General features: G+C 38.1%; 1 protein-coding gene across 6 annotated transcripts in view; it reads right to left on the bottom strand.

Moving 5' to 3' along the window:
* The window catches only part of MYO3A (myosin IIIA), a 116,803-nt gene that overhangs the window by 30,145 nt on the left and 60,579 nt on the right, over positions 1-26,079 (bottom strand). For all 6 annotated transcript variants that reach the window (XM_088051202.1, XM_088051206.1, XM_088051221.1 and 3 more), the window contains exons 10-23: positions 25,945-26,044; positions 23,560-23,676; positions 22,678-22,782; positions 22,514-22,597; positions 21,541-21,743; positions 19,665-19,763; positions 19,450-19,564; positions 15,981-16,107; positions 15,022-15,232; positions 13,020-13,167; positions 5,629-5,782; positions 4,283-4,371; positions 2,457-2,586; positions 37-116 (exon numbers count right to left, since the gene is read on the bottom strand). In XM_088051202.1, the coding sequence (XP_087907328.1) occupies positions 37-116; positions 2,457-2,586; positions 4,283-4,371; positions 5,629-5,782; positions 13,020-13,167; positions 15,022-15,232; positions 15,981-16,107; positions 19,450-19,564; positions 19,665-19,763; positions 21,541-21,743; positions 22,514-22,597; positions 22,678-22,782; positions 23,560-23,676; positions 25,945-26,044 (1,762 nt within the window). The remainder of the gene's footprint in view (positions 1-36; positions 117-2,456; positions 2,587-4,282; positions 4,372-5,628; positions 5,783-13,019; positions 13,168-15,021; positions 15,233-15,980; positions 16,108-19,449; positions 19,565-19,664; positions 19,764-21,540; positions 21,744-22,513; positions 22,598-22,677; positions 22,783-23,559; positions 23,677-25,944; positions 26,045-26,079) is intronic.

Here is a 26,079-nt window from a genome sequence, read left to right as displayed (position 1 = left end):
GGCTTCAATGTAGAATCACAAAATCAGTTTTCTTACCTTTGTATGACTGATTGACTTTTGGGAGGTCCACATTTGATAACTGATTGTGGTTTTGCTTTTGGTGTGTGCCAGATTACCTATGGGAAGATGAAAGAAAGTAACCTGCCAAAGTGCTTCCATCTCATCTAAACTAAGAAAAATCCTGAACCACCTCATTCACACCGCAGTGCAACTATATGATTATAAAGGTGACTTTTTCAGAGCATGTCCTCGTTTCCCTTTTAACCCTTGGGTTGGAATCAGCTCTGAAGAAGTTGCATGAACATAGAACATGATTTTTTTCTCCTTCAGCTCATACATCATCTACTAGATAAAAAAAATAAACAAACGGACTGCTGTAAGAAGATAAGATCTTAGAGCATCCATGTGGTTTCACCCTAAGAATGTTATTGTACTCTTCTAGTTCTAATACTACATACAAGTTAAAGAAAAATGTGCTAATACCCTTCTCTGGCCCTGAGGAAAAGTGATGTGGCATGACTCAAGATTATACACCTAAACTCTACTCTTCACTACCCTTTCACCCCCTGGTGAAAATAAGGTTGTATCTTTCCACAGAGCTTGCTGGAAACCATCACTGGCCTGTCCTTTCTCTGAAGTGTGGCTGGGTATTCCTGGGAGGCTAGTAGCTTACATGGACCAAAACTGTCCCAAAACAGAATGAGCAGCCCTGTGGGAAGGTTTCAGCTACTGTTCACTGGCTATGTTTGGTTTACTAGCACAGACAAAATCTTAAGGCTCTAACTCTGGAATTCTAAGTCAAGAAATACTTTCATTATGATGACTTTGATGGACTAGGTGCATTGGCATGCTTTACACAGACACTGGTCTTTTCAAGGAATAATGAAAATTCTGCTGAGCTTTCCATCATGTCTCTCTGTGTTGATAAACACTAACCATTGCTGCATGCTGCCACTGCTTCTGCTAATAACATAACACCTCTGGGATCTCCCTCTCCACTGGGACAGCCTATCTCTCTCTGTGCTCAGCTACTATCAGAAAGAGGTGGATAAAAGTTGGAATAACAGCTGCAAATATGTGTCATGGTAATGCATCTGGTATTATGTGATGATATCAAGGCCTAAACCTCCCTGGGGTTCAGCTGAATATCATGGGGGCGGGGGGAAGGAAAGAGAGGATTACTCACAGCTAACTTTAGCTATCTGATAGTGAGGTATCTACAGGATCCCTGCTGTATTCAGTGGAGAGAGACACCTTCACAGGAGATTTTTCCCATCCCACGAGAAATAACTGAGATAGGAAAGATGGGTTGGACTTTGAGTAAACCTCTACAATTACTCTGATTTTAGATAAATAACATGATCAGAAACCTAACTTTTAGTTGGCTATAGCTGGATGGTCTGAGTCAGTTTTGAAATGCTACACACAGTGCTTCACAATATTTAACAAGAAGACTTCAGAATTATCTTGCAAAACACTAGGACTTGGGATCAGTTCTTGGAACCATCTGGATGCTTACTTGGACTCTATGGAAGTGTATTAGCAGATATCAACAAGTCAAAAAGCTCAGGCAAGGGCATTGAGCTCTGTGCTCTTCCAGGAACACACACTTAAAATAAGATTCCAAGACCAAATTTTGCATTCTATTAGAAAAGCTTCCTTTGTAAAGAACAGAAGCCTTGCCAAAACCTCAGCTTCTGTAAGTTATGATAACATTTTTATTTCTATCAGGCTCTTCCAATTTAGCTTTTCTGTTCTGCTAGAAATAGGTCTCTCATGTAGTTGTACAAGAAAGTAATGTTGTAAAGTACTTACTGTATGGCATCAATGCCATCACACAGGGAGTACTACAACACAATTACAAACTTGGTTGTAAGGAGACTTACCCATCATCCTGCAGTGGAAGGTAGGACACTTTGCAAGGACATAGTTCAAATAAGGTGCAATTTAGGAGTAATTTCTGTAGAGACAGTTCTATTCATCCACCTCTACTTATGAATTTCTTGAGGAGGAGCTTACTACAAGGACCTCATCAGTTACCTACTGTAAAGGACTCTAAGACTGAAAATAGAGGAGTGTCTTCCCAGTCTTTGCAGTAGTCCCAGGCTTTGATCTCTACCACTTAGAGATAAATTGCACTGAGACATTAATATATGCCCTGTCCAAAACAGGCCAGTGACTTACCTGATCCTTCCTGTTCAGTCCTCAACTCAAGAGATGCACACCACTCTCTTCTTGATCCCCTACCCTGAAAGAAGTCTCTGCCACTTCCTTGGCACTTGACCAGACCAATCCCTCCCCTGCATGAGAGATGGCTGCAGCTCCATTCAGTATAGACTCCATGGTTGGAAAGTGAAGCCACAAAATGTATAATGTCACCAGTGAGTGGTCATATGAAATCTAGCAGTGGTCATCACGAAGGCTGGAGAAAGCTAAGATCACCACAACAGCAATACCTGTTTTTGTGAGAGGGTGAGTTACCAGCTGTCGCGTCAGGTTGTTTTCAGATGATCGCAGTAGCAACACAATATCAGCTGGCAGAGTATCTCTATTTTTGGCTAGGAATCCACTTGCATTATACAGAACCTGTTTAAAAAGTGCATTTATACATTTTCTTGGGTTTTGAAAAGTAATTGTAAATTTAAGCTTTCTGGAATAGGGCTTTTATTACATCAAGATCAAGTTTTTCAGCCATCAGGCTCACTCTCATTTCTAGTCTTTTTTTTTTTTTTTAATCACTGAAAGTTCTACTTTTTCAATACTGAGATATGATGTAAATCACTAAAAGCAAATCGATCATTCCAAAGTAGCTTGAGACTATTTATTTTTCCTAATGCAGGTAGTATTTTTAACCTGTGTGGATTTATCACCAGGACAAGTGCACTTGCAGTCCTCCTTTACACCGCTACATGTGCTAATGCACAATTAACAATAAATAACTTGATTTCAACCACATCACACAGGATTACTCATATAACTGTACAATCTTTCTGTGCTATTCATATTATGCTGTACTGGACCCAGGAATTAACACTCTTCCTAGGGATCTCTGTATTAATTGTAGAGGAAGTTTACAGAATCACAAACTGCATATTGGCAATTGAAATCTCTAAAAATTCCAAGAATGTTGTACCTAATTCAAAATGTAACTTCAGGGTTCTATCTCAATGGTCTAAGGGATTCGCAAGAAAACTTGATCTGTCAAGAAGGGTAGAAGATACTGGGATACATAAATTAGAAAAATCCATCATAAAACAACTCAGCAACAGTCTTAAATTATGAAAAAGACTTAAAAAGGAAGATTTTTCTCCAGTTCCACAGTAAACTGGACTAGGGGTAATAAATTTCCATGGCAGCAATGGAAACATATGTTAGATAGCAGAAGAAACTTCCTAATGAAAGAGTTTGTTGAATGCTGATGGGGCATTGGTGTAATTCCCCATCTTCAGTGGCTGGTAACAGGAATGGTAGAGGGAGACCTGGCTTTCCACTCCTTGCAGTGAGTTTTGTTATGCTGGTCATAGCAGCTGGGTATGAGGTTCAGAGGAGTTACAAGAGGCTCTTTGTAGCTGGCTGTCCTACACAAGGGGTAAGGTATCAGCTGGTGGGCAGTATTTGTCTCTTCCCAGGCCAGCTGCTCCATCACTGCACAGACCCAACATGGTTTCCTGTGTGAGACATCAGTGCTCACTCTGTACCCTTTAAAAGAGCTCAGGAGGTGGGAGCTCCTGCTTTCCCAAGACAAGGTGACCAGTGTCATCCTGCTTCAGTGTAGCAGCAGCTCCTCCTGTGTTTGCACAGCACGGGCAGCCAGGCACTCTGTGCGGGAAGGAAGGATGCTGCTCACTGAAGGCAGCAGGGCCTGCACTCTCTGCCTGGCTGGTGACAAAGTACAGCACCAAGAAAGGCTGATGGTGTGTGGGAGGTAGTAGAAAGAATGGAGCTGGGTCCTGGTTAGAAACAGTGGGAACAAGCATGATGCAGGACTTTGAAGAACTAAGGGGAAGAGCACTGAGGTGCATTATATACCAGTTATGTTTTGGGTCTTCTATAATACAGTCAGTTCATTTACCTGGTGACATTTAAGAAAAAATACATTCCTGCTATTGCTTTTTTTTTTAAATGAGAGATAATAACTTTTCAATTTACTTTTGATATGTAAGGCACTGCCAACATTCTCATGCCTGGACTGAAGAGACAACTGTTGAGAACCAACCCAGGTGATCTCTTCTACTTCAAACCATTCCACAATCCCCAACAAGTATCATCAGGTGTGTCTTACCTTTCCTGCATAATGATAAATTCCAAAGGTTAGATCTACTCTTTTGGGTCTCCAAAAATATTTTGATTTCAAATTATCTTCAAATTTTTCTGAAAGGAAACACACAGATTATCTTACTGGAATTACTGTACAATCATTTTCTTCTGAAGCTGTATCCCTCAGGGATATTTCCTGATTTCTCAGCCAATGCAGAGACAAAAAACAAATAAAACAGACACTGATGTTTTCAAGGACAGAGATACCATAATGGTTTTGTAACAAAAGACCATTAGGATAGAGAATATGGGAGCTCTTGGACAAGTTACTTACTTTGTTCCAATTTTTTAATGTGTGACTTCAAAAAATCATGGAATCTTAGAATCATTAAGGTGGGAAAAGATGAAAGATCATTGAGTCCAACCCTTAACCCAGCACCACTCTGTTCACCAGTAAGCCATGTCCCCAGGTGCCACACCCACATGTGTTTTGAACACTTTCAGGGCTTGCCTTTCCAAGATTTTGATCTAAATATATGAAACAATGCAGAAATCTTCCCTAAGGATCCCTTGAGGAGTTGTGAGGAAACATTTCCTGATTGATTGAGTGCTTCTGTACTGTAGACTAAAAAGCATGAGGATAAAAGAACAACAAGCTCATATAATTGCTTTAACATGGCATTGTTACTGGATATTATTATGTTTTCTGATTGGGTGTTGGCTAAAACTCTAATCTGACACTTTGCACATTCAAAAATGAGTAAAACCAGGATTTATTTGCACAGAAGTACCACTGAAATAATGAAGTCCATGGTAATTGCAGGTACTCAACAGCACTGAAATATTCAGGGTCTGAATTACAATGACTTTAGGTGCTTTAATTTTAATTTGTGAATAGAAAACACTCAGCATAGTTTGCTGAAAGGCACTGAAGCATATTTGCAGACATTACTCTTAAAAAGTATTAAACTTCTTGCTCAGATACTGCTCATCAAAAATATCAGAGCTAAACATGACTGCACTTTGCAAACAGTGTTCTTGGTCTATGAACCAAGAGTTTTAACTCAGTTTGATCTTTACTTTTCATGCTCTTCAGCAAAAAATTCCTGAAGGCAGGAGAACTTGAAACCTGGATCAGAAACTGGTATTATGTGATGTTATCAAGTCCTAAACCTCCCTGGGGTACATAATTTGTACTCTTGATGTTTCCCTATGAACTTGAAGGACACAACCATCCCAGCCTGCATGTCTCCCTCAAACACACTGTGACACTGAAATGGAGGCTCACTAAAAGCAGAACTAGCACATACTCTGAACTGTACAAGCCAAACAGAAGCCAAGCTGTAAAACTGAAATGAACCATATACTTACCCACAAGTGTCTGATCCGTTGCTTGTGGGAATCGACTTTCCTCATCCAGCAAAGACAATAAACCCATTGGTTTCTGCAGGAACATATCTAGGAGGGGCCTGTTGTCCTCATATTCTATAACTCTTGCATCAACACCTTCATAAAGGTATTCATTCTGCATCAAGAAACAGAAGGCATGCTTTGTCTGTGTATGCAGAAGCACTTCAGGAAATAATTCACAAACTGTCAATTGTAGCAAATTAAAGCTACATGAGAAAGCATGCCTCAGGGCTAAAGACATCAAGGTTTTGCAGAAACAAATGTCAGCTGGGATTTTGGTTTTGAACATGTAAGTTCAATACTCCTATGGCATATTTGGTAAAGTAAGGCACTTTACAGGAATAGCAAAAATTAAAGAAACAGAGTTGAAGAAGATAAAATATACTGCTTTCAAATAGAGACCTCAGGGTTGATTCTTCCCTGGTCTGAAATGTAGAAAATTTCTTAACCATTTAGACCTATATTTACATTCCCAATTCATTGCTCAGATCTAAGTGATGGCTAAGATTTGTGACTAACCTGAGTTACAAAAGTGACTACTACAAAAGGTTCCAGTGGTTTTACTTGTTTGATCACCCTCCTCAAACACCTGGAAAAATTCTTAGGTGGAGAAGAAAGGTGCACATACTTTTTAAAAATTAAAGAATTGTGTACATCCGAAGAACTAAATAAATTACCTCAGATTTGCCTCTAACACATTTTCACTCATTTTAAGGAACTAGGGAAAGGTATTCCCCAAGATTTAAAAACAACAGGAAAACTGGAGGGATGGACTTCTTTGTTTGCTTTTTTTGTTTGGTTTGGTCTGGCTGGTTTCCTGAAGACTACAAATATCTCTGGATTCCTCCCAGACTAAGAAAAAACAAATAACAAATGTGTCCACAGTGTGTTGTGATGGTTTTGTCTTGAATATAATTTAGATTATAACTGGAGAACACAAGAATGACCTTCCTTAATCCTTTAGCAAGGCAGAGGACAGCTGTAGCTTTACCAAGAGAAGGTTGCTCTAGGGACTGCCATCCCCCCATTATTTTTTCCTTGCATTAGGTAAAGCAGTAGCAGTTTTCTACCACACAATGCTCCTGGTTGTGCCAGGGCTGTCTTCAGTCCTGTGCAGGCTGTACTGTGAAACACAGACCTTCTGATCTACTTTAAAAATCATCCCTCTGCCAAAGGAAAGGACTTTATAAGTGTTGTATTCGTGTATGGTGTTAACGTCACAGTTTTGCTATCCTGAATTCGTTGTGAGTAGAGTGTCACAAAAATGAATGATGGCTAATATTAATGAGTTCAAAGACCTCTAGCCTTGGAAGACCTCTCCTTATGTGTCATTCACTTGAGTCTGAATGAGTGAAAAAGGCAACATATTGAGCATTTAAAGAAGTTTCACACACAGCAGCAAAGCACCTGTTTCATACCTCTTAATCTCAGAGAAACAGCAAAGGCATAAAATCAATAAGACTGGTCTAAAAATACAGGCACAAATAAAAATCTGCTGATCCATTTGAATCCATCGAAAGAGGACACAAAATATATACCTAAATCCTCCCAGCATCCAGACTGATGGTAATTTCCTACAACACTCTTCACTCTAAGGATAGATTATAATTCAGTTTATATGCCATACAAGGGTATAATCAGTAAGAATCTCATCTACAGCCCCAAGAGGTCTCCTCATTTGAGACACATGACATTAACCTCATTTGTGTCTCCCCTGAAGCAGTGGACAGGTGGAGTTTTGCTTTTTATTTTAATCAATGACCTGACTAGCAGGACAAGACAGGAGAGTAATAAATGTATCACTGATATAGGTGAGAAGTTAATTATATACCTGTAGGAGCTGGTGGCAGAAAGGGAGTGAATCTGTGTTATCTCCCAGAGATAACATGGGAGTAGAGGCAGTTTAACTGAGGGTTACAGCTGCACTGACACACAGATGTTCCTGGAACTAGCTGTTACTGCTTAGGATTATCTAGAGAACCCTTATCAAGGGAGCAAGGGGAAGAGACTGCTCAGGATGGGTCTGTCAGAGGAGGGTGTTACTGTGACACTCCAACATCCTCAAACGAGCTCTCACAACCAACCTGTCTAATCATAAACCTTTTCCAATTTCAAATGCTTGTGAGAGAGGCTGGTTCAGAGAGCTGATGAAAGTGTTCTCCTTGACAAAGAAAGGAACTCTCAGTAGCTGTACTACTGCGCTATAACAGCAACAGCTGCCCAGGCAGCACACAGGGCCTGAGCTCCAGGCCTGCAGTGTATGTGACCACTCAGTCTGTGTCCTTTGTGTCTCAACAACTGCACCAGTGTCAGCCCTGACAGTCTGGGAAGTGCTGCCATCTGCCCAGTAGGACATGAAGGAGTTCATCACTTCCCACGGGCTCCTGAAGGACAGCTGATGACCAAGCCAGGCACCAATGTGACAGATGACTCAGAAATTATACTGTACTGCATTTTCTGATGCAGTGCTGGTTTCAACCACATCATTAGGATACAAGCAGCAAGTATAAAAGCTTTAATGATGGACATCATAAAACTGTAATGAAATAGGTATTATTTGAATTAATAAGATGAATCAGTTACAGGATTTTGTAATCTTCCATGACATTTTGTGACAAGAAATCTCTACAAAATAGTTACTTCTTGAAATTCTAAAGCATAATCCATTAGAAAGTATTCCTGTGGTTGGGATGTCAAAAGGAAAAATTGAGTTACACTATTAATGGGGCTCCTATCTCATCTTGGTATTTTATGGTGTCTTTCCTATGATCAAAAAACTATGTAACATTAGGTATAGCACCTGGTTTCAATGGTAACAAAAGAATTACTAAATACATTAGGAAATTATCTTCATGTTTAATGAAGTAATGCCATTTTGCCATGAACATTTTATGATGACACTTTGGTTTAAATGGGGACACCAGAGACTTACTCAGAAGGGACCTTTTCCAGCTGAAACTATAAGATTAAATTGTCATGAGAATGTAAAATAAACATTGCATACATTTAATGCAAAAAGTATCATCCTCCCAACTGACAGCAAACTTGCTACTTTACAAAACCTTTTAGCTATCTGCAATTACACATTTTACTTCTTATGGGGGAATGACAAATGAAAAAGGAATGGGAAGGCTGTCTTGCTGGACAACGTGAGCTGCAGATCACGGCACTGACAGAAATTAACTTACATCAGTATCTAATAAGTAAGGGGAACACCTTGAAGGACAGGACTGAAGGTCCAAAACTTCTGCTTTGCTTTATATTAACAAAAAATCCCCTTGTGCTAGGAAAACTAAAAGCAGTGACAAACTTGAGAGGCCACATTCTCTCCACAGTCAGTAGAGACAGGGATATATTTATTTGTCTCCATTGACTACGGGGAATCTGCACTATTTTTACCTTAAACTGTATGCCCACTTGAGTCTTTCTGTTACCTTAGTGGAAGGAGATTGCATTCAGGCCTAAACCCTTTTATTCTCAAATGCAAACAGTAAGTCAACAATAAAGAATAAATTCTCTTAATTATGACTGTATTTTTCCATGTTGGCCTACACACACTCCACTCTACCCTGAGCCTCAGGTTGTGTCAGTATCACTGTTCCTTTCTTCAACCCCTTCAACCCCTGTCACTAAAAAGAATGTGGCTTTTTTTTTTTTTTTTTTTTTTTGGTAGGCCACACTTTCAAGGAAAGCAAAACTGAACATTTTTCAGATTCAGATATAGAAAAGAGACCACTGACAACGATAAAACAATGTCACCTGCAACACTGAAAGTACAATTCCTCCTTATGAGTGTATTTACTACTTGGCTTCATTGGTCAAGTTGCCAAAATATGATTCACCTTCTCTGATGACATAATCACTACTTACTAGGTGAACATGAGTTAATGACACACCAAACTATCATCAACTGATTTAGATCTCAATTTCCCACTAGATATGTCAAATTTCATCAAAGTGCATGTGATATGGTATTGAAGAGGGAAAAAACAGGGAGGGGAATGAAAAAGAAATGTATCTGTACATTTTACATCTCTTGAGGGAAGTGTAAAAGAGTTTAAATTTTTCTGTCTTCCATGGGTAGATCTATAGGGTTCAATGCAGTGTTGTGCTACAGATTTCTGAGGTAGCAGAGGGCAGTCTGACATCTGTCTGTCTGGCTGGCACTGCACAGGGCTGTGAAGAACACTAGCTTGGGTCCCCAGTGACAGGAGCAGGACAGCTCCAGCAGCACAACAGTCAGGGCTAATGGAAAGTCAGCACAAAGGTCTTGGTGACTTCTGCCATCAGTCTTCCCATAAACATAACTTCTATCTTTTAGAGTCTAAGACACAAACCCTTGCATATAAAGTCATTTGTAAAGTCAGGCAGATACATCAGCAAAGGGCAAAGGTCATCCTAATGTTTTTTTTTTACATCAGTGATATTTTTTATTTTAATTTACAATTAAAGTACATTACTGGTGTCAACACAGGAGAGTTCTTACAGTGAACAGAAAGGATTCTGAAGCCACCTGAAGCTTTCTCAAAGGCTGTTTTTGTGATTTAAAACTGGGACAACCATGTAATAAATAACTGAAAAGTGATGTCTTATAATGACTATGAATCATACCACAAATCATTCTGTGCCATTGGGTTGTAATGCAGAATAACACATTTCTGATTTCCCATCTCTGAAAGGGGGAGATTTACACCCACACTTGAGTGAAGTTTATCTATATAGCTTCTTCTGCACTGCTGTAGTAGTACCTTTGGAGACTGCTACAAGACAATATAATGAAGTTTGATATAATCTGATGTAGTGGTTTGATGTAAATTAAGGTAGAGGGTTGGTATTACAGGCTAGATGTGGACACTTGTTATAGAAATATAAGGACTGGTATAAATGAAATATGAATGGGAATGTGTATATAAGCACCAGAAAAAATAGTCTTAAAAGAATAGCCTTGTGATAGCTTGTTATTTGAATGAAGAACATTTGTTCATAACAATAAAACTGAGGAAAGAGATCCCTACATCAAGAACAGGCGGCCTTCACTTACATAAAAACACAGTGCAGAGAGTTAGCGAGTGGAACACCCTCTAAACCTGTCAGCAGGAGCATGACTATGAGGTTATAGCACATCACACACAATCTTCTTACGAGCCCGCCAAGGAAATGGACTGTAGGCATAAAAATGTATATATTCCCAACAAGTAAAGCCAGATAATGACCTTGCCTAAAGATTATGGATGCTGAAGTAAATAAGGGACTGATAAAAAGAACCATTGCTAAGGGCTGTAAAAGACATGTCCAAAAGCTATTTCAGCAAGAAGAACCTAACAGACATGATGAAGACTTGCCACAGCTGGTGTCCATTATTCTATGTGTCACTCACAAATTTTCTTGGCCAGACCATATGAACACACACACCCACACCATGGTGCATTCTATGTATCTGTGAGTCAATGAATCTATGAGAGAATGAATGGAAGTGGGTAAAATGGATGTACTTAGAGATTCTGTAAATAAAGATTAGCTTCCCCTTCCATAGAGTCTGTAGTTGTACTAATTTCCCACATCTCATCTGCTGCTCATCTGCTTAGTAGCAGAATAACCGCCCTGACCATGGTGCAGCAAGGCACATGCAAGAGAGGAAACTGTTCCTACTACATGGTGACACCACAAACCTCTGCATTAATATAGGTCTGGCCAAAAAGTTCTGTAACAGGATGCCTAGAAACAAGTAAAGGCAGATTACACTGAACTTGACCCTAATTTAAAAGGAGAAGGAACATTAAGATGATATTTGGGTGTACAGGAATAGGGCTAGGAAAGCCAAGGCTGGTTCCTCAGCAACAAAAGGCAACTAGGGAGAATGTGGTCCTGCTGCTGAAGAAGTTTGTCGATGACATGGAAAAGGCTGAGATATTCAATGCCTTCTTTGCATCAGTCTTGACTGATAATCCCAGGTCCCTGAGACCAGGGGAAAAGTCTGGAGCGAGGAACACTTAAACTTAGCACAGGAGGATCAAGTTAGTGAATATTTAAGCAAAGCAGACATACTCAAGTGCCTGGGTTTGACAGGAATAAATACTGTTGCTGCAGTCTGTGCTATTTCCATCTCCCAGCTGTTAGGAACAGCTTCTAGCTTCCTCTAGAAGGGCACAAACAAGTGCCCTTCTTTTGTGAACTTGTGTACTTTGGAAAGAAGATGACTAAGTAATTACAGTAAATCTAGTAAAATTTACTCTGGCTTTTAGATGACATTAAAACCAAGGAAACACTTATGTTGATAATGTTGCAAATAAATCTGTAAAAACAACTACAAGATACAAGAGTGCAAGACAACATTTCCTGAAATAATTGGGAAGAGGATAAAACATTGAGGCATAAAATAATAAATTGTAGTATTACACATAAATAGATAAAACTCTGTACTGACACATGCATGTACACATCTGCATACACGGACACATTACAAACCTGTATCTGTCTCATCCTTAAAACAAATAGTGATTAACACTGACAAAATACTCTGTTTCTACTAACAATTAAAATTACAATTCAGGAGAATTTTCATCCATGTATCATAAATACCAATCATTTCAGTAAAACGACAGAAGTTTAATTTCACCTATGGTTTGAATTCTGACTGTTCTGCCATAGAGAATTCTGAAATATTTCATTTTTCAGCAAGATCATTTTTTTTCCCTGAACATGTTATTTCTTCAAATAACAATATTTAATAGTGATTAAAAGGTGGTTATTTTAATTCTTCTGGAATTATTTACAAAGTTGAGATGATTTTTTTGAAGTTTTTCCCTCTCCTCTTCAAATTCATTAGGTTTTATATTTACAATGCTATTCCTTTTCTCTGCTTTACAATAAATTATTTAAATTAAATCCATCATTATTTAGCTGAGATGATTGAGTTTCTCAAGAAGAACAAAATAATTGTGAGATTTGCAGTTTTTAATAATGGAATTTCAGTGTTCATTAACCTTATTAGTAAACTATTATGAACACCGCACTTTCAAAATTTTGTTACCACTCATTTACTTTTTTACCAGAGAATCATACATTACAACACTCATTATTATTCCTCAAGAAAACAGCATTACATTTGCATCAATCAGATTATCACAGTGTTATGTTGCTTAGTTACTGTAAATTTCAAGTTTAATGCATTTTATGTTGCAAATAGCAAGCATTGCTTCATGTAAAATGTACTTAAAAAAACTCCTTTTATAATCTACTATTTACAGAGAAGGATCTACCTACTATTATGGAGAAGGAACAATGTAGTTTCTTAAGACAAGGTTCTATATGTTGAGTAATACTAAAGCTGCACCAAAATAATCAATACATACCTGTTCCCAGGCAAAGACATGTTGATTGAAGTAGAATTGAATTTGTTCGTTGGCAATGTTGATACACAGCTGTTCAAAAGAATTTTTTTTGAAATTCTCAAAGCCAAAGATGTCAAGAATTCCAATATTCAAGCCATCATCATTTTCACTGCAAAGATGAAATATAATTTTCATTGTTGTATCTTTATTTTACATTAACTACCTTCATTATTATTTCATAAAAGTAAATCATGGGCCAAATCTGTACACCAGCTACACAGGATAAGATTTTCTGGACCAGATATCTCTTAAAATGACACTTGTTAGTTTGAGATACATAAATGCAGATCAATTTGAAGATTACTGCAATACAGACCAGATATATTGAATCACACAACAACCAAGTCAACTGATAAGTGATTAGAGGATTTACAATTTTAATTTTACACTAATGTTTGTAAGTGATTATTCTCAAAAGCTGACTACAGTACAGAAAGAACATGCAGTTCTTTTTGTTTCTCTTGTAGTAACACAGTCTTTACTCACCAGCATCCTGAAATTAAAGACTATTATTTCTTCATATTATTTACTCATAACACTTAAAATTGCTTAGTTTAACATTAAAGTAGAAAGAATGACTAGCTAGACCTTTTATGCAGCTAAATAACTACTTTACGCACTGGGATGTTGTATGAATTTAAGTTACCAAACAAATTCCAGAGAAGCACTGGAAAAACTTTGGGTTGATACTTTAAACAAGGCATATTGAAGATATGTGACCACTTCTGCAACTGGAAAAAAGCGCTAATGTTTTTTGCTTAAGCAAAAAATTAAGAGTATACAATTTTATAACAGTGAGGCTGACACTAGTGTCTTTTCTAGGCAAGTAAAATGTAAATCTCATTCCTTCTATAAAACCTCTTTGAGGGGCTATCTGTAACCATTTTTTTAATAAAGATTTAGGAAATCAGAAATTAAGAATCGGCCTCAAGACACCCATGAATAGTACTTAAACCTCTTTGTGAAGTCCATCTCAAAAAAGGAAGCATTTCATTGTGGAGGGATCTGAATTTGGTGACTATTTCATCTGTCTCAAAATTACATTTTTGATGAATAGACTGCTAAAATTTATCTGCCTCATTCCTTTTTCAGAGCTAATTACATAAAAATAGAAAATGCAAATAATTTTACTGCCACAAAATCAAGCAAATTGTTTGGGTTTTTTTTTACAAAGAGCATTTCAGGTTGAATTTTCTCCCTCCTCACCAGCATAAGTAAGCATTCAGTTTGAAAAGGGCTCTGTAACAGACAAGTGAGAGAGGAACATGGGCTAGAAGTGCTGCCCCATCTATCATGGATTTTATCCTATCACTTACTGATTGAAGTTCTGTTTATTGTTGCTCTGGTGTAACCAAATACTTAAAACTTTAGATAAATTTTAGGATTACAACCTTGACTCTCCTCTGATATTTAAGAAGAAAAAATCCAGGAAATCCTGATCTGCAAACCAAAGCTATTTGTTATTGATATGGTGTTTAGAATGTCACCTGGTAAGTGCAAAGCGGACAATACCTTCAGTAAATGTGTTTGAAAATTATTCCCAAGCATATATGAAACCATGCTGATAATAACAGTGGCAGCTGATAATAACAGTAAAAACAACAGCATCAGTGTAAATAAGATCAGAATTTGACCTATGTAATCAGCATGATGAATATCAAAAGTTTACTCTGAAAAAATACAAAAGAAAAAGGGTTAAAAGTTAAAAGGGTTAAAAATACAAAAGAACAAGAAAGGGTTAAATGAGTAACAATCAACAGGATAACATGGGATGCTTTTACCAACCATATTTACTGTATTTTCATTATATACTATGAACAGGACAAACCATTTTCGACATGGTGGAATCATAAACAAAAAAAACAGCAGAGAAAAGGAACTCAACTACACTAAATGCTCTAGTGTAAGACAATATTATTCCTACAGAAAAAATATCTCTTTATTCTGCAAAATGTCCTTTTACCTTAAATGCTTGTCAGGTTTGAGTAAAGTGTTGATGCGATTGACTATCCAGCTGAAGAGGCGCCCATACAGTGCTTTGGCCATGGCATCTCTGACATCAGTGGCTTTTTCCACAGTGTTGGGACGAATAATTGTTTCTCCTCGAGTCACTACACAGTGAGAGGTGAGGGCCTCTTGCAGTTCATCTGCCTGAATACACAGCAGGGATGCGCCTGGGAAGGAATGTCACAGGCACAACTCAGAGTTTGGAAGGTGACTATGTAAGAAGTGCCCAACTTGTGAGGTGTGAATCCCCCTCTCAGCTGTAACCCACTCATACAAGTCACTGCTGTTCTCCTTTTGCTCCAAAAAAGGGGTGCTTCTTTCCCAGTTCTACAATATTTTTCTATGGCAAGAAAACATGCAAGAAGATAGTGTGAAGACTTCATTATCTCCCCAGGTGTAATTACTGAGAAACACTGAGAAAGTGTAGCAAATTTCTGGAGATCTTTGCCCCTTTGTCTCCTCTACCTCCCAGAAGCTTATAATGTAAGGTATCCCTTCCAAAGAATTAGTGAGCCACATTTCCACAGGCACACGTGGGGAACAAGTAATGAGCAGCTGAGAAAGAAACTGGGAAAAAACTATTCAATGTGTTAATGAGGTTCTCCATCAAATGTTCAAATAACCTTGGAAAATTTCCAAAGATTTTTTTTCAGGCATCTGCAGTATTAGTCATGTTTCCTGCATGCCAGTGAACAGGCTAGTCAATAAGATGCATAACACGGAAATTTTTTTCCTTTTTTGCATTTGAATTCAGGTGGGCTTAGAATTAATCTACCTTCAGTTTTAAATTGTCCTTGCAGAATTTCCATGTGAATACAGTTTTCATTGATACCTCTCTTACAATAAAATAAATTTGCCATGAAAACACTAAAGAAAAACAATGTTAAATCAAGAGAAAAAACCAAACCCACTCACAGTTCTCAAGGGCTACTGGATTGGAAATGTTGCTCTTGTCAATCATATGTTCAGATACTACTGCAGAAAATTCAATGTTACCCACATTTAAAATGGCAGCCAGGACACTGTACACACTTCCAAGTTCCTGAAAAATATATTTAAAAAATTGCAATACTTAATAGCCAGGTAATTTGCCTCTGTGGTCTGTGTGGGCATATGCATGTGTGTTGCTTCCTGCTGTCTGCCACGTGCCCACTACTTTTTATTATTTATTAATTATTCCTATTCTGTGCTTAGCAAAGTCTTTCAAGAGTAAGACAGTCAAAAATGGCAAGTCAAACCTTAGCTCTCTTCTGCACTTGTTGACAGGATTGACACAAAGTAAGGAAAGCAAAAACAGTGGTGTGCATACCCTCTTACACAGAATTCAGAGGTTATTTATATCTACCCTTCACTGTTCCTGCAGATGCAAACATGTCTAAAAATTTAATACCTAGATCAACAAAAATTAAAAAAAGAAAATCTGCACTGATGTTCATTGCATCATGATAATAAAGGCACTCATAATAATGGGTTTATATCATCTCCCACCAATGTCATCGGTTTCACTGGGAGAAGAGCGAGGTCTCACATCTCTGATTTGGCAAGGCACTTTACCCTTCAGAATGTCAGTTAGGAACTCACCAAAGCATCTTAATATGGACTTTGCTTAAACAAATTTAGATTTCAAATTATTTAGGAGTTTCTGCCATGGTTTAGTTGATAAGGTGGTGTTAGGCTGGACTTGATGATTTCAAAGGTCTTTTCCAACCTAGTTAATTCTGTGACTCTGTGAAAAGGGACTCTGTCTTGAAAAAGGCTGTTATTGCTCTGGATAGTCAAGTGATGTATATACAGTAAATTAAGTGCCTATACATGAATTCCAAATAATATTTGAAATGAGTGAAATAATGCTTTCATTGAAGGCTGGACTTAGATTTTAACTGCAAATGTTCATCTGAATGGTGAATGGTTATTATTATACCTGATGATCCGAGTATTTTTTTCCTCAGAAAATGCTAGGTGTACTTGTAAACCAGACAGGAGTCTTTGACGTATATTTTGAGGCATACAGTAATAGTATGTTTTATAAATAGCAGGTTAAAAACTTTTGCAGTAGTTTTATAAGAAGCAGTTTTGAAAATCTGATTGGTATTTTGTAACAATGAACTTTTTTTAAGTGCACAGCATTTTATCCATATTATTCAATAGTTTGCTGGTACCATATCAGGCATCATTTACTCAGTTAAAATCTTTAATTGCTCTAGACTACTTGAGCTTGTTTTCAACACTTTCAGAAGTTAATCTAGCAGTTAATAAATGGTGATTTCAGTGACAGGAAGACAAACTGGGTAAAGTCACTCTAAAAAATTATGCTGAGGATAATTGGCACACAGTTTACTTAGGATTAAGCACTCATTTTCATTTTAAGCATAGGGACACAGTTGAAATGCAAAGAAATGGATAGCTTAACTTCTGCCATCATGCTGTACAATAGGTATAGCTGCTGACATTTTTCTGCCCTTTTCCAGTGTGTTTGAAATTTGGCTTGGTCTTTCTCATACAGTATAATTATTGTTCCCCTCAGGCAGTCCTTTCTTACTAATTTTGCCATGCAGCCTGAAATAAAACAGTATGATCTTAAGACAGGGAGTACTGACAGTAGTTACTTTTAAAACCTGTCAGTCACTTAAAAACAAATTTCAAAGAAAGCTTTGTTTACATCTCAATTTTAACTGAAGATTTTTTTTTCTGTCTGTGTCTTTCGGCTAATAAAACACTGAACTTGCTTATATAGAATTTCCTCTGTGCACTAGGATGAATGTCAAAGTTTAAGGCTGCATTACTAAAAAGTGAACTTAGGAAAGGAATTCAATTTCCTATGGGTTTTTTTTCACTAAAAAAAATTGTCTTTGAGCATGTATCTGATATCAGAGCCCCAGAGGGGGAAGAAGACTCTTCCTCCACTCCTGCAAGCACAGCCTCAGACAGGCTGATCCACCCTGAGAAGGATGCAAGGCAGGCTGACGTGGCTGGGGCTCACAAGTAGCTAGGTTGCCTGTGGCACTCAGCTTCTGAATCTGCAGGGTTCTACAGGTAGATAATTCTTCACAGATTCAGCTCCCAGTGGCTTGCTGAGTTAATCAAGTGAAGATCCATGCTAGAACTGCACAATGCAGCCAGTGACCTGGTTCTAACTGCATCTTCAATGTGTATGGAAGGCTTCTTTTGGATGATCAGGATTATTGTTTCCACCCGTCCAAGTGAACAAAAGAACTGGAAACAAAAACAGACTTGCTGCTTTTCATGCTTTAAATTAGGAATTATCAAGGTCTCTGGTACCGTGACAAAACTGCTATCAGTGCTGAACCATGAATGTCCTTTCATGCTGCTTCTGGAAAGGTGAAAGCACAAGTGAAAGGATGTGATAGTACAGGTGTGATATTACTAAATGCAGTTGTGAATAACATGTAGAGGAAAAAAAGACTGTGAATGCCACTGCTACTACAAGCTAATGTAAAGTGACTATGGAGGAACAAAATAGGCGAATAAATCTGTTCTGCTAGCTATTTCAAATATTTACATCAAGGGCAGCCAGAAATAGTCAACTGAAGTGAGCAATTTTCTGTGAAAAGCTCCTTACCACATACAGTTTTGCCAGAGAAATTAAAACATACATCCATTTTGCAGCACTAGTACTGTATTTCACAGATACTGTATGGATCATACCTCTATTATTTATATTATTTATAAATAAAATCAGAGATATGTGATACCTGTGATGCACAACCTCTTACGGTAAAACTATGTCATAGGATGGGATTTCTTTCCTTTATAAATCCAGTCCCTTTTTAATTTTAATTCTACTGAAGATAGACTGAGGAGATGGGTTTAACAGCTAGCTGAGAAAGGATAAGAGATCATAAAGAAAGAGTGGGTTCAGTTAATGTTTAGTGATGAGATTCATCTCCAAAGGGATTTAAGAACTTCATTCAACTTTATCCCTGGAGTTGTGAAAATGTACTGAGTTCATCAATACTCAGATCAACTCAATGAATTTTTAGAACTCTCACCATGGACTTCCTCTTAAAACTGAGATGAGGCTCATATTCACAGGCCTAGAATTATTGGCCAATAAACACTTACAGCATAATTTTCTATGCATTAAACTTTTTAAAATCTTCTCCCCACCCAATTACTCAGCTGTGCTGCGTTCACTGATTTCAAAGTCTTGTTGACTAATACCATTTTATTGGTTTATCAATGCATTGAAACCCTAAAAATTTAAATGTTACTTTACAACAGTAAGTTGACCGTGCAAGATCCTAAAACATAAACACAATACTGCTAAAGGAAGAAAATAACAAGGGAGATTTGAATGCTTTATATAAGTTTTTCCTGAGGTAGCTGGTGAAGTTCACAAAGGAAAAGGGTTATCAGCACTCACCTCCAGTGTAAAACCTATGACTTTGAAGCACTGTTCTATTAATTCAAACTGAGACTTATAAAAGCTATTGTTCATGAAATCTTGCACTATTCTGAAATGATCATTTTGCAGATATCTGAAAAAGTTGATGGATACAGAGTTAGAATGTAAATGAGGCTGAGAATTCAACATTGCGTTTCTTAGTAATCAATTTATGCAAAAATAAACTGCATTACCTGGGAGGTCTATATTCTGGCAGTTTATAATGTGCCAGTTTTTTCTTTTCAGCAAGACCAGCATAAATATAATAAAAAATATGGAAATTTTTCTCTCCTCTGAAACAACAGAAACAACAAACTGATTTAGTAATATAACCATGCTACATTTAACTGGTGACACACATACTATTACTAAATGTTATATTAATAACAGGCAAGATTCACACAAACTGACAGAAGACTCTGAAAGAAGCTTTATTATAGAACTTCCCGTAAATACCCTTTTCATGCCATTGTGTGTTTGTCCTGACACTGCCAGGGTGGCTGCTTGGTGCTAAAGCAGCTCAGTGCTGCTTTGCCCTTGATGCAATTGGTAGATGCTATGTGAGATCTTGCACATTTCTCACCCACCTACACTGAATGGGCTGCTGAACTCTTTAAAAAATCTTCTGACTGTGGGAGAGGAATACACTCCTGGTTCACTGAATGCATCAGGTCTGTTGTGTCCTTTAGCCCTGAACCAAGAAGCAGACATTCAGCAAAAGGGCCTCATGACTTGGCAAGCTTTGCCTAGAAGCTTATTGCCCAAACCTAGGACAGAGGTTTATTACACATTCAAGGTTCCTGTGCTCCTAGTGAGAAAGAATTAGATGAAAATTTTCAACCACAACTGAGCCCTGAGATGCCCAAGTCAGTCACTACTGAAATGGCAAAAAGGAGTTGTGCTCAAACCCCTGCTGTGTGCATGAGCTTAGGTGTGTGTCTCAGGGGCACCATCAGATCATAGAACCATAGAATGTCTTGGGTTGGGAGGGACCTTAAGGATCATCTAGTTTCAACTCCCCTGTCATGGGCAGGGACACCTTTCACTAGACCGGGTTGCTCAGAGACCCATCCAGCCTGGCTTGAGCACTGCCAGGGATGGGGCAACCACAGCTTCTCTGGGCAACCTGTGCCAGTGCCTCACCATCCTCATACTAAAGAATTTCTTTCTAATATCCAATCTAAACCTACTCTCTCTCAGTTTAAATCCATTGCCCTTTGTCCTGTTACTACATGTTCTTGCAAAAAGTCTCTCTCCTCTCTCCATCTTTCTCACAGGCTCCCTTCAGGTGGAAGGTGGCAATTTGGTCACCCCAAAGCCTTCTCCTCTATAGGCTGAACAATCCCAAATTATAAGGAACAAGCTGTTCCTTATAGGAGAGGTGCTTCATCCCTCTAATGGTGGCCTTCTCTGGAATTTCTCCAACAAGTGCGCATATTTCCTTCAGTGGGGACCCCAGAGCTGGAAGCAGCACTGCAGGTGGGGTCTCACCAAAGCAGGGCAGAGGGGCAGAGCTCCCCCCTTGACCAGCTGCCCACACTGCTTTGGATACAGCCCAGGACACATTTGGCTTTCTGGCCTGGGAGTGCCCATGGCTGGGTCGTGTCCAGCCTCTCATCCACCCCCAAGTCCTTCTTGGGAGGGATCTTTGGCCTGTAACTCTCTATAAGCAAATTCTACTAGATGCTCCAAAATGGAAAACAAGCAAACAAAGAAATAAACTACATTACTAGAGGAAGTAAATCCAAGTGATATACTTAACACAGTGTTCCAAAATCCCACAAAAAAATGTGTACCTGAACTATGAGAAAGTTTTTAAGCCTTTACACATTCTTATTTTATATATCACATAGGCATAAGATTTGTTTAAATAACCCAGGGGGCAATGAAAAAGAAAATCTGAAGCTGTTTTCAGCTAGCTTACAGATTTATAAGCTATTCATATACAACTTTTAAGAAAAAAATTCCAGGTACCTTATTCATCTTTGTGTTTTGAACCAAGGTGATTTCCTGTATCGTAAGCCTACTCTGTAACCCTCGAATTAGGTCAAATACAATTCTCATACTTACACTGCCTGGTGGACAACTCTGGATTTTTCAAGGAGGTACTCTGAAATCTGAGCTCCTACTACAGTGCCACCACAAGTGAATTTCATTTCCAAATATTTTCCAAATCTGCTTGAGTTATCATTGATAATGGTGCCTGCATTCCCAAATGCTTCTACAAGGTTGTTCACCTGGAGAATCTTCTCCTGCAGAGTCCTGTTATTAGCCTGGATATGAAAAAGACATTGCTTCAAATTATGAGTAATTATTCAAATACCGACATTTTTAGGCATTTCTTTAATCTTCTCATTGGTATTGTGAAGTGTGACATAATCAGGGCAGCCATTCCCATGGGAATTATATGGAGAGAAAGGCATATATATACATATATATAAAAAATGAAATCTGTCAGAATATAGCAATCTTCAGAAATAAGGCTGACTGGAAGAGATAACACACATAATGATAACAACACTACCAATGAATTTCTGTGGTTTCTGTGGTTCTGAAATGGCCAATCTTCTTTTAGGATCCATGTTAGCATCTGATTACTGCTCCACTGAACCCTACCAATCCATTAGTTTTGCTTTCATCTCTCCTGGGGCATGGAAAAAAATGTATTTTGTTTGGACAGTTATGGTGGCCACTTCCCAGAATGACGATGTCCCACTGACAGCAATCTGGTTGTGGAAGGATGAGAAGCTAGAAGAGGGTTTTATTTGGTACTCCTTGGGTGATTGGAGGCACTCACTCAAACAGGGATCTGACTAAGTCACAGCCCTCACTGCAGTGGGTACTTTTCCCTGTGGAAAGCCCAGCATATTCTCCAGTGACCCTAGTTCAGGGGGGTGAAGGAGTAGATAGATTGGCAACACGTTCCAATGTTCTTTGGAAAATGTGTAACAGTCTCACCCCACCACCAATGCCCTGTCCATAGGTTCAGCCCTTTAGGCCCATGACAGCACAGCCTTACAGAGACATCCCCTCTGCCACTTACCTTGCCCAGGACAGTGAGCTGCTGAACCAGCAGATGGGCACTTTGCGTCTTGCCAGCTCCACTTTCTCCAGAAATAACAATACACTGCAGAGAAAAGAGCAAGACTGAGCTCATCACATATCTCTCAGCCTGGCAGAGGAGGTAATTAGGCACCTCATCTATACCTGATCAGAGTTGTATGTCACCATGGACTGGTAGCCTATGTCAGCAACAGCGAAAATGTGAGGAGGGTTGGCAGTCCGCTTGGCTCCAATATACAGTTTGGAATGCTAAGTGTAAGAAAAATAAAAACATTATCACTGTTCTTTAAAAACTTTTTTTTAAAATTAAAGTTTGGCTTTATTTTTAGGTTAGTGCACAGCATGCTGAGGTTTCCAGCAGTGATGTTTTCTGAAGGAGCTGTTACTGCACTCACTATACCATGAATCTGTATGCACTCAGGACCATAAGAACTGCTAAAAAAACGAAGGGCAATTTTCTATAATTTTAGTCCTGATTACACTATGAAACTCAATTTATTATGAGAAAATTTATTTTTGTCAGACATCATATTTCCAACTTATTTAAATTTATTTGTGCTTCCTTTCCTATTAGTATCTCCGCATGATATTGATGTTAAAACTTGAGATCTTTTCTGTACCTGTAGTATCTGATAATTAATAACTCCAAATTATTTTATGATCTGATTTTAGTATCTTTCCCCTTTTGTATAATAAGAAGACAAATTCCCTTTTGTATAATGAGGAGACAGATTCACAAAAGTTAACATTTTCCACAATTGCTTTGTGCGTGATCTACACTGTAGGCATAAAGACACTAGAAATTAATTCTTTTGGAATTTCTCATTTCTGTGCTGAAATTCATCAAGTGTTAAGAATGTGTGTCAATGTACACTTGAAAGAACATCTCTACTGGTAATTCTGTTTTTCAGAGTAAGCTAAAATAAATCTCAAAAATGGTCTTACTTTATACTTAACACAAATATTTATATTTTAGTGGAAATTGGTGCTAGTTTAAAATAATGAAACCTAATATAATTTTCATACCTGTGAAGAATAAATATCTATGTTCCGAAATGGATTGACAGCGATGAGAATATCCCCAACATAAGTGTAGATCTGGTCCTTGGCATAACCCTTCTGCAACTGTTCTGTTACTGTATTCTGATGGAGAAGGAAAAGGAACAATGAATCACATGGAGAAAAAAAAATATTAGGAAAACGTATAAAATATTTTTATAGTTTCAATGAGGGAGGACGGGGAGGGAAGGTATTCATAGTCAGGATTACAATGGATCATGATCAAAAGTAAGCAATATTTTCAAACACACTGGCATTTCTAATTTTTTGTGTCCAAACTCACTTTGAACAATATATACTTACTTTTCTAGAGCCTCAAGTGGCTCTAGAAAAAGGAGTTAATAAGTACTACTTTCATTCAGTTCATCAGAGGTTTCCATGAGACAGCCTTGTCTACATTTCTACTACTAAAGTTTCATGTAACTTATTAAGAATCATTTGACTTGAGTCCATAACTGCCATTACTGATATGAGCTGCTCTAACATTACTCTGTTATGCTATAATGCAGATGTTCAACTGTTTGGTTCCCAATAATGTAAACAATGAGGCATCCTTCCCTATTAACAAGCAGTCTCTGCTGTGATTGTTCTTTGCTGTTGCAGAGCCAGTTTGCCCTGAACCAAGAAAAAAGAAGGGCCCATTAGTGGCATTCAAATTTCTTGATGTAATTTCCCTCAGCTTCTTCTGCATACACAGCTGGGTAGATAAAGTGCCTGCTTAGGTTTCCAATCAAAACAGGCCACAGAGCTGAATGAAGAAATTCAAACCAGCCTTGAGATTAATCTGAGGTACATGTGAAAATATTTAGGCTCCATATCGACTGGAACAGACCAACTGGCAGCATAGGACTACAGGAGTTACTTTCCTTTCTCATCTATCTAGTTACAGTGTTGTACACTGTGTACTGTTTAAAACACTTAAAAGCTGAATTCTCAACAGCTGTAGAGGTTATACTTCCTCCATGAGAAGACATAAAGAGAAAATCTTGGTTTTCCATTGCCTTGATAAAGTGGCTTTGAATGCTCTCTTTTGTTTTGGCCATAACCAGATTCACATTACAGAATTATTTTAGGGAACTTCTGCCTTTCTTGAAATTATTTCTTGCACCAATAGAAGATCTCTTGTCTTGCTCTGATGATGGGGCTACCTAAACTGGAAGAAAAATTTGAGTGGAAGAAAGAATATAATTCTGAGAAGCTGCCATTCATATGTGAAAGTGGTTTTAAACTGGAGTTGATTTAGTAACACCACATAGTCAAATGATGTGTTTAGACAGAGGCTTCCTGAGGACTTCCATGAGAATGCTCCACCTTTAAGGAGATGGGATATATTCCAGTTTGTCTGGTTTTTTTTGTGCAATAAAATCTCTTTAGCTTGGATTGTTTATATATATCATGGGAAAAGATAAAAAAAAAAAACCTGCAACAGTCTTACTCTTCCCAATACTAATAAAATGCTTAAACCTGAAGTAGGTGAAGTTTAGATTAGCTCAATTACAATTAACTAACCATCAAGCTACTATAGCAAAGCTCTTGGGAAGATGGAAGATGTTCTGTGAGCTGTCAGCTTTATGCAGCTTACCAGCTCAAGTGCCACAATGAGTATTCTGGACTGACAAAGATACAATACACCAGAGAAGTTTTACAGATAAGAGAGTGTGAATTACAGTCTATGCACAGCCCAGCAGATGAAGAATGACAGTTTGTTTACAACCACTGATGGCCTCCAAGACCTGCAGATAATATGCTGCAGCCTGATTCTTCTTTCTGGTTTTGAAGCTTAAAGCATAAACACAGCAGACTTCCTCCCTCCCGCCTTTGTGCCATGTTTCCCTGCGCCTAGTGGACTAATTTTGAACTTTGATGAACCAGTGGTATTTGTATCAGTAATTTGGTCAAAGGTTCACCAGCAGGCATTGACAGATGAGAGGCTCAGCTGACATAAATTGACCCTCATTCATTTCCACACCAAAGTAAGTCTGGGAGAGTATGGTGAGCTAGTTTAAGACAACTCTCAGTGTTCAAGCAACAGGAATGGAGGGTCTTGGACGTTGACCAATTGCAAACTGGATACTTAGCTGTAATAAAATCCAGTGATATAAATCCTGTTTAGCCAATGGTGTTACAAACTGTTTGGTCTATAACTCCAGGGATTGTTTTAGCTTTGAGTTGGAACCTTTCTGACACGGTAAATATTGTTTAAAGTATTTGGCATAAAGTGGTGAAATGTCATTGTATACTTACACAACTGAAGCATGACAATACAGTTGAATTTGAAAATCAACAGCACACAATTGTGATTTAATATGTGATTACTCCTCTTCAGGAAAATACAAAAAAAGAGGTTCTTACCTCATCCAGTACCTCCAAGGTTGCTAAATCATCTACCTCTTCTTGGTTTGAAACTAGTGACTTACTGTAGTTCCCTTTCTTTGTGTGAATACGTTCAAATCTAGAAAAGAAAGAGATACAATCTCCTGACACAAG

Source organism: Pseudopodoces humilis, chromosome 1 (genome assembly GCF_049639895.1).
Source record: "Pseudopodoces humilis isolate 2021_Gansu_Grassland_sample_001 chromosome 1, ASM4963989v1, whole genome shotgun sequence".
Taxonomy (NCBI): domain Eukaryota; kingdom Metazoa; phylum Chordata; class Aves; order Passeriformes; family Paridae; genus Pseudopodoces; species Pseudopodoces humilis.
Note: the sequence above shows the minus strand (reverse complement) of the source record. Positions and strands in the feature narration are given on the sequence as shown.